Source organism: Hippocampus guttulatus, chromosome 3 (genome assembly GCF_054856545.1).
Source record: "Hippocampus guttulatus isolate MCC_2025c chromosome 3, RoL_Hgut_1.0, whole genome shotgun sequence".
Taxonomy (NCBI): domain Eukaryota; kingdom Metazoa; phylum Chordata; class Actinopteri; order Syngnathiformes; family Syngnathidae; genus Hippocampus; species Hippocampus guttulatus.
In genome coordinates this window covers 22,341,033-22,354,125 of record NC_141263.1, presented here as the reverse complement: position 1 = coordinate 22,354,125, position 13,093 = coordinate 22,341,033, and the positions used below count along the sequence as shown (strand labels likewise).

Here is a 13,093-nt window from a genome sequence, read left to right as displayed (position 1 = left end):
CTGAACAACGATTTCACATTTTCAAACATTTGGACGAGGTTCAATAGTTGCAATACAATTCAATATTCAATGCTGGTCGATGAAAAAAAACTGCAGTGCATGTACTGCTACTTCTGCAACGACTATTATTGGAGTGATTTGCCTTCTTTCATTATAGTTGATGGAATTCACGGCATGACTTCAAATCCAAGGTTGACATAACTATTGCATTGCAAGTCAAGATATTCATTGATTTATTTAAACTGGCTTGCAGATTACAAAGTGATGTGTTGTTTCTGACTTTGTGATTCACGTTTGTAGCAATATCTGCACGCCACTTGTGCTCTTGGCCCCAATTCGTGATGTCCGACGGCAATTAACACGCAGCGCTAAAGTCTGTTAAAAGTTTGCTTCCGAGTGGCAGGTGAGTCCGGTGACGTTTGATGAAAATCAGAGAAGGAAACTCTGCACATGTTTAAATCAGTTTGCAAGTGGTGCACTCTCGCGTTCGGGTCATTCTCATCGCCAAACAAGCTCCCTCACCTTGTTGAAGTTGTAGTATCCCAAACAGTGGGAGAAATCCAGGTTGGCTGGTTCTCCGGGAATAGCATTTCCACCGGCATTGGGGTAAAAACGTACATCCATGGCAAAAGGCGGGAGGGGCGGGGGTGTCGCGCTGCTGTGGCGCACCGGGGTACAGCGTGCTTTTCTCGGCTTGACAATCCAAAGAGCACCGCGGAGCCCGGTAGTGATCTTGTTGGTGGTCGTAGAGGTTAAAAGTCAAAATAGTAGTTGGAAGCAGTAGACGTGGAAGTTTGGGTTATCCCTCTTCTACGCGCAAAGACTCCCTTGCAGGAAAGCTGTAAGAAGGTGCCCCTCATGGAGCGCCAGCGGCCGAGCATGTACACGCAGCTGCTGGATACAAAAGACCGGCAGGGAGCGAGCGAGCGGGCGGGTGGGTGAGTGAGCGAGCGAGGCTCGAGTGAGCGTGGGTCCACCTCCCCCTCCTACTTCTTCTCCAGCTCCTTCTCACACGCACCGATTTAAAAGTTAAGTCCACGCGAGTTGAAAAGACTTAGCGGAGGAAGTATCCGAGGTAAATTGTGCTGGGCCACCACGGACACTCGGTGCGTGGAAATGATGTTTGCTTGTTTGGTAAAGACTTGAGCTCTGACTGCTCACGCCAGAGGAAAACAAGGTAAAGTGTACCGAGGAGACGATACTCGGCAAGACACGCCCACACATCATAGCAGAATGCTAATACGTTAAAAATGACGTAGAAATCGCATTTTGTTACTATATATATATATATATATATATGTGAGTGTGTGTGTGTGTGTTTATACGTGTATATATGTGAGTGTGCGTATGTTAATTAGAAGTCTCCCTCTCTATCTCCTTGCGAACTTCTATAACAAGAAGGCTGAATTTAGGTTGGGGTTTTTTTAGTTTTAGTGAAGTTATTCACAGTCAGACCTTTTCAAAGCCGTGTTCCGCATGTTGCCAGCGTTTGAGACTTCTGACTGCTCTTTCATGACCCACAGAATATTGTGCTCTGTGACAATATACAGGACCTACAAAAATAGAGCAGACGTTTCTTTCAAAAGGGGGGGAAGTTGGTTTCTAGATTTTTCCGTTCCTTATTACACAGCAGGAGAACGTGGGTTGGGTTTACACACACACACACACACACACACACACACACACACACACACACACACACACACACACACACACACACACACACACACACACACACAGCAGTTTTTGTCTGTAACCCGAGTTTTTTGTGACACCTCAAACTACAAAAAACCAAAACCAAAACAGAAGAAGAGCTTTTGATGGCAAAATAATTTATTGACAGAATTACAACCATCAAGTGACTGACTCACCACATGCCTCGTGGGTGGCTTTCGTACATGGTGTTCATCAGTCACTCCTTGGACTGTCATTTTCCCCCCCTTAGAATCACATCACACACTTTCTATTAAAGGGATCATTCGGCCGGGATGGTCATTTTTTCACGAAAAAGCTCAATTTACTGTATGTATTTTTTAAAATCATGAAAATTAAATTGTCTTGCATTTTTAATGTCATCATTTTATTTTGGAGGAATCTATAAAAATCGAACACCTCGAATAAAGCCCAATTTCAATGAGGAATGTGGCCACGCCCCCCTCCCTATCCCTTCATATCTTAATGAGTCACAAGAGGGATCGGAGACTGTTTGTCCATTGGAAATATGAGTCTTTAGCTGCGAGTTTTTGTTCTTGTAGGCTACTGAGCAGTCTCATTTAATAACTGCTACTGCTTTGTTCTTTTTTAATTGTCAGCTACAATCAGGTTCCATTTCATTGACGTAACCACAATCCGAGCTGACGGTAACAATTAATCTCTCTGCCTATGCTAATATTTCCATTCACACACACACAAGTCGTTAAACAAAAATGTTCCGCAAACATTTGTAATACATTGTGTAAAGAAATAGGTTACTCCTCAGAGGAATAACACATTTTTCTTTCCTGGGTGTTTTAATAAATAGGTCGCCGCTTTTTGACAGCAGTGTCATCTAACATTTGATCTCGGATGAAAGTGATAAAACAGAAAATGTACGGCGGCTTCATTTTTAACGCAGCCAGTCGGCAGCTCGCGAGAGAAGTTAACTTAGTAGACTACATCTTCGCTCAGTGCTACTCCGCGTCAAATGATTGGACTCAGATGCTGGATTTACACCCTGCTACTTATTACCGTCTGCTGTTATTCAAACAGGACCTTTCCTGTGCGGTTGTCACATTTGGCTCTGGGCAAAAGAGGTGCGCATAAACATGGAAATCAATGGCGTCTGCCTTGAGTGTGACACATGAGCACAGCGTTTGTGTTTGTTTTGTTTGTCTGCAAAATGTCACACAGTGTGTCTGTACAGACAAAAACGAAAAATGTCAATCCTCCCATACTGTATTTATGGGAGACCTGACTCCGTGTAAAACCCGCTGGAAGCTTTTATCACTGCTTTTCACAAATTTATCAAGCGATGCACGCCCTTCCACGTTCCTGATGGAATTGATGCACCCTCTTTACTTCTCACGTGCTTTAATCGAAGTAAAAACAAACAAACAAACAAACAAGTGCTTTTATTACTGTTATATTTATTTCGGTCTTTGCCTCACAATTTCAGCAATGCACCTCTTTCAATTCCGTGTCACAGTTCGCTCAGCTCCCCTCTGCCTCACAAACCTATAATAAAAGTAAAAAATATATATATTTCATTTTTTTTTCAGGCCACACACTCCGTGGGGTCTTGAAACACCTTTGCATTATATCATCAATAAAAGTAAGAATGCTTTATTGTTTATATGTTTTACTTCGAGCAGTGGTTCGCATTGCTTTCCCTGTAGAACATGTGAGAATGGATTTAAAAAAACAAACAAAGTGAGCTGTGTACCATGACTTGAATCAAATCGGCATTGCTCATTTGTTCTTCAAGTAACAACTTAAAGTTAGTTTTGCATTGCACTAAGAGCAGTGGTAAACTTATTATTACGCTTGTAAATTTACATTTTTAAAACTAACATTTTGGGCCCTGTTATCATTGGCATGAAAATGGGCACATCTTGATAAGTTGTCATTTGTTTTGTCTCGCTTGACAGAAAACATCTGCTGGGAATGACAAAATAACTTCAAGCCTCTTTTAAAATGAATTGTTGAATATTTGCCACACTGATGCTTATTGTTAATTGTGTCGAGTTCACTGTCACCGTAAAGCACTCATATACCAAGTCTGTACTTGCAAGTCAAAGAAGAAAAAAAAACCCCACGTCGAACCACATCCATCCATTCATTTTCCGATCCGCTTGTCCTCACAAGGGTCGCGGGGGGGTGCTGGAGCCTGTCCCAGCCATCTTCGGGCAGTAGGCGGGGGACACCCTGAACTGGTTGCCAGCCAATCGCAGGGCACAAATAGACGAACAACCATCCGCGCTCACATTCATACCTAGAGACAATTTCGAGTGTTCAATCAGCCTGTCATGCATGTTTTTGGAATGTGGGAGGAAACCGGAATACCCGGAGAAAACCCATGCAGGCACGGGGAGGCCAGAGCCAGAATCGAACCTCTGCCACTCCATTGCAATGTCACCATAGTATCCATTTTGCAAATATGAATGTCATTCAGTCTAATCAGCCGGTCAATGATGCTCTTCTTCAAATGAACTCAACGTCAACGTTTTGTTGTCTTCGTGAGTACATTGTACAAGCTTGTACAGTTTATGACAGAGAAAAGCCACTGTAAGCGAGCACGGTGTGTGTTGGCATGTTTGTAATCAACGTGCTACAGCGCACCGCCGTGCTCGAGGAAGATAATCCCCCATTTGAACACTCTCCAGCCTCCTTGCTCGGGAGATGGTCAACAATCCGGAAGTGTCGCCAAGAAATGCGCTTTGTAATTACGGAATCATTGACGTTGGCCTTCATGCAAAACGTGTTCCCGTTTGATATCGTTCCCCCCCCCCCCAGCCCCCACCCCCTCCCATCCGCATGCATAAACCAGCAGTGTTACTCTTGCAGGTGCGCCTACCCAATCAAATCCCATTCAAGTGACACATAAAACATCCCACACCGTCTCCCACACTGCACATATCAGATAAGCAAGCTTCCACTCTCTGCCTGCTTATTGGATGTTGTGTTGGCCACATGACACAATCATTGTGTGTCTCTTTTATTTAATTATTTATTTTGCGCACCGTATTCCATGTTTTTTTTTAATTGTTGTTCAGCAGTGCAACCAGGCGGTGGGATTCATTTCCTTTTTCTCTCTCCTGCTTTTTGGGGAAAAGCAAAGATGAGTTCTGCTTCTCCACCATATGTCATTTCCTCCCCGGCCTGGCAACACCGCGGCGACATGAAAACAAATATTCATCATCCGCCGGCTCCTGCTCGGCTGCAATGAAAGCATTGCAGTGTGGTTAGGCCCACTTACAAAAAAATGGAATACACGCAAAAAAAAAAAAAAGATTCATTAGCCTTATAATCTTTTCTTCACAGTTAGCATGCAGCGCTTGTTGAGTCCAACTGACACGTCATAAATTGCTCTTCAAAGACAGGAAAGTCAATTTGATGCTGGTTTTATTCATGACGGCACACAATAAACAGGATTATTATTATTTTTTTGTTTTGTTTTTAAAGACTAAGCTAAAATCTAAACAATATGGCTTTGGCTAAAATTTGGACCACCACCATAGGGAAACAAAAGTTTGTTTTACATGTTGCACAGCACAGCTACAGTGGAACCTCCGAAGTCGAACACAACCCCGTGACGTTGATCCGCCAAAGTTGGAATAATAAGTCATATCGTTACCGTTCTTTATTATCTGTACATGCACTAAATATTTTAAGTAACGCTCCTTCGAGGTGTGCAGTCGCAACGCCTCAAAGATGCGTGATCACAAACATAAACTCACAAATGGAACAGACTATGACGCACAACACAATATGAACAATAAAACGAACGAAATATCCCCTTTATTCTTTCTTATCGGAATATTGTGGAGTTTGCCATGTTGTACAAGCGACCCCTACAGAGTCTCAAATTGCTCATCCATAGTTGATTTCTGCTTCTTGCCAAGTTTGCTGAATCTCACGAGCGAAGCCAACATCTTGCTTTGCTGAAGTCTGACGTGACGTCACTCACGACGACGGTTCAACATTATCGTACGCGTCACACTCTTCCACAAAAACACGGATGGCGCCCAAAACAAGATTGAAGACATGCCATTTCTAGTTGGAATGGCGAAAACTCCATTTTACTTTACTTTGCTGACTTCTCGGAAGAAATGTGACGCCTCGCGCGGCTGCGGTCGTATATTTTGTTTTGATTGCAAAGTCTACGACGTTAATAGCATTTAAGGTTTCCAATGTATCTTCCATTAATATAAAATCCTGCTGTGGATTCTCATCTTTTTACTGCGCTTTCCACCAACATATTGATCGCAAGGGGGAAATTTCTAACGTTAGAAGTTATTGCAGTCATAAAGAAGTTGAATGACTTTTTCGAGCCAATAACGTTGGCGCTTCTTGTCGGTATTAATATAAAACGCTCAATGGCCTTTTAAATGGGAGGTCACCTAAAATCAATGCGCAGGAAATGTAAGTTAACCCTCCGTTTAATTCTCGGGCACAGCAATAATATCCCAGCGCCAATTAGTTTAAAGGAGACATTATTCTTATTATGATTGGTATCATTTTTATCCATCCATCCATCCATTTTCTGATCCGCTTTATCCTCACAAGGGTCGCGGGCGTGCTGGAGTCCATCCCAGCTGTCTTCGAGCAGTAGGCGGGGGACACCCTGAACTGGTTACCAGCCAATCGCAGGGCACAAATAGACGAACAACCACCCGCGCTCACGTTCATACCTAGAGACAATTTCGAATGTTCAATCAGCCTGCCATGCATGTTTTTGGAATGTGGGAGGAAACCGGAGTACCCGGAAAAAAAAAAACCCACGCAGGCACAGGGAGAACATGCAATCTCCACACAGGAAGACCGGAGCTGGAATCGAAGCAATGACCCTGCACTGTAAGGTTGACGCGCTAACCACTCGACCAACAGGCCGCCCTAGGTATTATTTTTATTATTCTTCAAAACAGTTCCCAGGTGTCCGAATAACACGTATGTGACATTCTTTGGTGAAAATATTTAAAGGATAAATAATTACAGCGCTTTTAATATCCACTTGTCTTGGTCTTGTTCAAATCACACATTTGGGGGGGGGGGGGGGGCGTCAAGTGGGAGGAGGTTACTGGTTCTGTCTCTTATTAATGCAAACTATGGCTTTCATTCCGATGAAATTTGGTATGTTGTTGTTGTTAATTTAGCCATTTTTCTGATCCCTCAAGCACTTCTTTTTCAAGGAAAAAGTAATGAGCTACTGATCTAGCAATTTTTGTAGTGATAATGAAGACTTCAAGAGACTCTGAGACTCCCTCCGCAACAGGAGGAAGTCGGACCATCGAAAATATACGTGGTGGTTAATTTCACACCGAACGAATGGGCAGGCACTCCCAAGACCCAACGATCTTGACGCAAGCACTTCAAAAGTCCATTTTCGTATTTTCCCTTTCATCACCCTGAAGTGCGAACTCGCTTTGCAATTATGCGAAATGAAACATGATGAGGTACACGTCGGTTACGCCGATTAAGCTGAGCAGACAATTCCTACGGAGAAAAAAAAAAAACTCCCTCAATTTAAACCGCTCGATGCTTCATGAAGGTTCTACCATGATGTCAGCTTGCCCTCTGGTTTTCTTGTTGGTTTCATCCCGAGTATGAATGCAGTCTTTGAACGCGAAACCCAAAGAGGGTCTTCAAGGGATTTCGTTGTGCTGCCATAACGTTCTTTCCATATTGCCCTTTGGTGGCCAATAAGGAGCAAGGACTGCACAATGACAAATGTGCGGGACACTTCATTACATTACTCCCAATTAAATATCTGTCCTCAGCCACGTTAGTCATCTCCGTGTTCGCCATCCATACTAATTAGTGCTCGTCTTGCGCGCAGCGCGCTGGAAAGAGGACATTTCAATATCGTATTAAGCCATTTCAAGATAGAGCTCTTGATTGGCATTCACTTTAAATGCGGCGGAGGAATGAATTAGGTTTGCCGCTTGGCGTTTTCTTTTGGCGGGTCGAGTTCAAGCCGCGCTATTACACACGGAATAATCAATTCTGCTTCCATCTGATTTTATCTGATTCGTCGTCAAAGTGCAGCTGTTTGGAGTCATTCGTCGAAAATGAAAGAGCGTACGTTTGCCTTTCGTGGCGGTGTAAAAATCAGAACCGCCGCGTTGAGCGAGCGACTTGGATGCACGTCTTCATTCCGCGTGGCACTTTTGGCGTCGGGGAAAGGACTGCGTGAAATTTTAATGATTTGCTGATTTAAAGCGGTGTAAAGTGGCTCCTCTGAGCTGTCGTTCGCTCTCGGAACGTAAATGAAAAGCACATGCGCGTACACACGCGCACACGCAGAGTCTCTGAAAGTCTTCAATATTTATTCCGTTGCCACCGAGCATTAATTACCTTCCATTTTGACAGGACATCTGTTATTGCAGAAACGTTGGCTCGAGAGAAAACATATGCGTCTCCTGCGGTTGTGTACGCACTCTAAATGGTGCCGTGTAATGAGTTTTTAGTAATGAAATTTCTATGTAGGATGATGAATAAGCTCTCAGCGAGAACAAAGTCAATTATTCCGCAAGCAAACATTTCTTTGTGTGCTTAATAGGGAAAAAAATAAAGGGAAGGATTTGTTTTTACATGAGGAGCTTGAGAAAACATGTTGAGATCACCAAGTAGTACATTTTCAATCCTGGCCGGATGCTCTTTCAAGGGGGGCGGGGGGCACAAAGTGGACGTCTCTTCACCTTAGCCGGGACGCGTACGTTGCCCAGCCTCGGACGAAAGTGTGCTTGTGTGAAAGGAGTACGGCGTTGGGCCGATTTCTCCCTCCAGTCTCTTCTCTTTAGCAAGTAAAAGGCACGCTCCATTAAAGTCTGGAGATTAACTTGCTCTGTCGAAAACAGTCCACTTTTGATGAACTCCTTCCTTTGTTTTGGCAGTGTGCTTTGCGGCGTCATTATCTTGCTGCACAATGAAAACTTTTCCACTCATTTTGACGGTCAGATCGGTGTCACCTTCAGTCTGAATGCAATCTTCAGAACCAAAACTAAACGGAGACATTCGGCGCTATTTATTGTTTCTATAACAACACCCGTCGGACACACTCTGTCACGAGTGCCAATACTTTGGCTCCCGAATTGTACAAATGAAAGCTGCGAATTTCTTTGAGGTGTCAAACCCAAATGCAAAAATAAAGAAATTGGCCTCAGCGGGGTCCACCACTTTTTTGAGGGGTGTGTCGACGTGATGTCATCATCACAGCGCATTAGCGCACACGCAACGTCGGCAAAGCAGCTTGAACGAGTCCTTGTTTATGCCTCATACGTTTTCTGTAATCACAGTAATGACGCCGACGCCTCTGTAGTATCAAAGACAGGTTATTCTATTTGATCCACTGTGGCCCGGCGCACTAATGCCTGTCACCGGCCATATTCCTGTGTTTATATCACGGGAGGAGGACTCCTCATGCATATGTAATGCCCTCCAGCGCAACTGAACAGTCAGCATGAAATGAAATAGTGCTCCGCTTAGACAAATCTAAATCTGCACATGGCCCGTTGCATACAAATGTATACGGGCGGAAAAACCTGCAGGCTCCTTCAAAACCAGTCCGATATCAGATATTCAGGACTAACTTGTTGCGTGATGTTGAACGTGCTCACTTGATATCTGTTGTGTTTCTCTCTTTGCGTGGCAATAAAAGACACATTTTAGATAGGCAGGGGCGGAGGGGGTGACATTTTGCCAATGCACATTTACAGACAATCGTGTTTCTTGGCTGGCAATCACATCAGGCTCTGAGCATCGAGACAGACACTATGAACACAGCGCACTTTTCCCAGCTACATTAAAATAACTGCATTTTCTCTTCCATGCTCCAATAACTGAAGAAAGGAGCTTGATTTGTTTTCCCCCATGGCTGCAAATCTCATTTTTATAGCGGCCCGATAATATGTGCAAACCAATTCCAAATCCACTTTTCCAGTCTACTTTTCCATTATCACAATAAAATTGGGGCTCTTTTTTTCTTTTCTTTTTTTTCTATTTCACATCGGCTGAATGTTGAAACACATTAAAACGGCTCGGAGAATAGCCGTGCCCTCTTGAACGTTGTCTTTTGAATTAAATGTCAACAAAGGTGTAAAACTAAATGTAACCTCATCTCTGGCGGAATATAAATGTGTCACTGTTCTGATAGAGATGAGATGTCCGACGCAGAGAGAGTGGGGCTCATCTGCGTGCTCATAAATTAATAAGAGAGGGTGTCTGCACTTGAGTGACACATCTTTGATTTGCAGCAAACAGTTCATTTCAATCCGTGCTATAACTCCTCACGGCATCTCGCTTCCCTTCAAAGTCATTTGGGGAGGGAAGTAATATGCCAACATCTAATAAGCGAAACTTATTTGCTAATGCAAGGCGAAGCGGAATCGTGGCGACGTAGCGTCATTTAAATCAACCTCATTTAACGAGTCAAAACAAATTGCTGATGGCGCCGATGATAATATTTCAATAATGTCAGTGATTTCTGCTGCTTAATTATGCCGGAATGCATGCAAATCTATTCAGGGTCACACTACGCATTATTTTTCACAATTTAAATTTAGAATTGCCCAGGTATTTTAATAACACCTATGTGATTTTCTTGGGTTTTTTTTTTTTTTTTTTTTCAAAATACCCCGAGGATCAAGAATGACATTACAATTCACCCATTTTCTCGCTTGGAGCCTGTTTAGACGGACCAGTATTGTCTCACGCAAATAAGCCACCGCTCAGCCAACCAGTTGACTGCTAACCGATGACAAGTACCGCTTTTGTTGCCATGACGATTATATGAGCGACTGCAAGCTCAGAGTGAGAAGCGAAAAGTGACAGAAGTTTGAAGATGGATTGTATTTTCACTCGTGGAGGCAGCTTGGGCTGCCTTGCTCAATGGGTCAATGCTAAAGGTGCCCGAGCTCTAGGGGGTGCCACAAAATCAGGAGAAAAACAGTATATTAAAGCTAGCTATTACTATTAACTTACAAATGTAAACAAACAGAAATTAATATGACCACAATTGTTACGATTTAAGCCATAGTGAAGAGAGTGTGACGTTAGCGTGCTTCTGACCTGTCAACGCTATGACACGGAGTGCAGAGGCCACTTTGTGAAGTAGATATCACGGGAGATGCTAGAATGATTACATTTGAATTCAAACGTCAAGAACGATTGTTTTTGAAAAAGAGCAAAAGAGAATGACAACATGCAACTCAAGGATACACAACTTTATCCATCACTAGCTTAACAATAGAACTCGCTGATATCGTCAAACATGAAATAATCTTCATGTCAGCATTGAATTGGTGAATTAAGTACGATTGTGAGGGTGTTAGCATGTGTCGGCTAGACTCATGGCTGTGCTACGTCAGCGCGCGCACCGTATTTGATTAACGTCACGGAACTTCGCGAAGAGCCAATGTTGCGGGAATTTGACATTCAACAGTGTGAACTTGTATCTTGTAATTAACTGTCAACTTGTATCATTGTATCAGCTCATCATGCTATCTGTAAGTGTTGCTATGCAAGTTCATTGCGATGCTAGGATGTCATTTTCCTGTACGTCAGGCTTTAACCCCTCCCGAGGAGATAAAGATGGTATAAGAGGGGACATTAATACATTTCGGCGAACACATAGGCACCTAAATCAATGTGTCTGTTGCTCAGAATTTGATGATTAAATATGTTGACTGACATGTACAGTATCTTTCAAAAGTGAATCATCACAGTTACATCACGACTACACTGGTAGCTGCAAACACATTGAAATTAAAAACAAAAAAACTAGCATAAGTATATACAGTATAAATTTGATTTCATTCTCTGAGTTGTTTTTCATTTGTCAGTGAAAATAAATGTTATTATCACTCCAATATCATTTGGAAATGAGCAATTTTATATGTCTTGACTTCCATCTTGCTGATAACAAACAGGCTCATGACATGTGAAGACATGCTTTACATTCAGTCAGACTCGATTTGCTTGATTTTTGGCCACAACTTGGAACTCGCTTGCAAATAATTTTTACTTCAAGTTATTTTAAGGTCAGGTTACTTCACATTGTGAATTTAATCGCCTGACACGGCTCAGTGTCGACGAATAGAAGCCTCGACCCCTTTTACCATCTCTCTTGGAAAGCTGTCATTTCCATTAGTGTAGAGCCGCCAGTGCTCTGACAAACTCTCTCAACTCGCTTCGATTGGACATGCATTGGACTGTGTCCTTAAAGTCTTCATAAATGACAGCACTTTCTGAGGCACGATTGGCTTCGCAGTGCTGGTGAAAGCAATCGGTACACTGTGTAGTGTCGAGTGGGCAAGCTTCTCTATCATTGCCATTTGGAATACTTCTTCACAATTAGGCATCAAAACCTGAGCAGGTTCATGTAGATTTTACATAATTGGAACAAACGACAGAGTACGTAGTTAGCGGAGTTAAACCAAGAACTGGATGGATGGGCAAATGGATGGTTAATGCATGAATGGATGACAGACATTGTTTACACTTTCATTAGCAGTTTTTTTCAATTTGCCGCCATATGCGCTTTAATAGGAAAAAGTAAGACAGCCTCAATAACAATGAAGCACGAATATTAATTAATCCTCAACCAAACGTTCAAAGAATGGAATTATGGTTAGTTCAATTCAACTCATAGGATTATTCCCTCATTGTCACGTTAGCAATGATCTTGCATCCCCTCAGTTATCTTAGCATTCCATCCTGAGAGCATTGAACAAAATGCTGTTGTCTCAGACCAGACTAACAGGCGACGTGAAATTCTATGAAAGAGAGGAGAGAGGTAAAATGGGAGTGAGATTGAACAGAGACGAAGAGCATGGGATGAAATGTTCTCGCAGACAATCCATTTACTCCCCCCGCAACACACCTTGGAGGTATTGAGAACCATAACAATGTAGCCGGTGCCGTTTGGGTTGCTGCTACACAGCACATAATTGCCCTGCTCTTGTTATATTTTCTATCCGGGCAACATCAATCTCTGTTGCAGCTCTTGTCAGAGCTGTCGGGAGGCCGGAGGAGTGAAGTCAGATCTCCTCTGTTGGGCTTTGGGGAAAGTGGCAGAGTGAAGATGGGGCACCATGCAAGCGGCTCACCTTAAACACTTGCTCCATCCTCTTAACATCGCACGTCACCGTATGCTGACAATAACAAAGTGCACAATAAATACATCCATGTATGAATGTTAGGTGTCCCGGACCCTGATACACATTGAGATGCCACAAGATGGCACCAAAACCCAGTCTAAGTAGGAAAGTAGTACAGTTCTTGCATCAAGGAAGTAGGCTGAAGTGATACAGCTCGAGCGACAGACAAACACTGTATGTTGGGGAGGAGCTAAGTTTAGTCTGGGTTGCTAGTCGAAGTTACAGAGAGTCTTCGACTC

At 43.0% G+C, this 13,093-nt stretch overlaps 1 protein-coding gene across 1 annotated transcript in view; it reads right to left on the bottom strand.

Annotated features, from left to right (window-relative positions):
- The window catches only part of tox3 (TOX high mobility group box family member 3), a 50,468-nt gene extending 49,298 nt beyond the window's left edge, over positions 1-1,170 (bottom strand). Inside the window, exon 1 of the mRNA XM_086107539.1 lies at positions 523-1,170. Coding sequence (XP_085963665.1) covers positions 523-624 — 102 coding nt within the window. The 5' untranslated portion in view covers positions 625-1,170. The remainder of the gene's footprint in view (positions 1-522) is intronic.
- Positions 1,171-13,093: the final 11,923 nt, after the last annotated feature.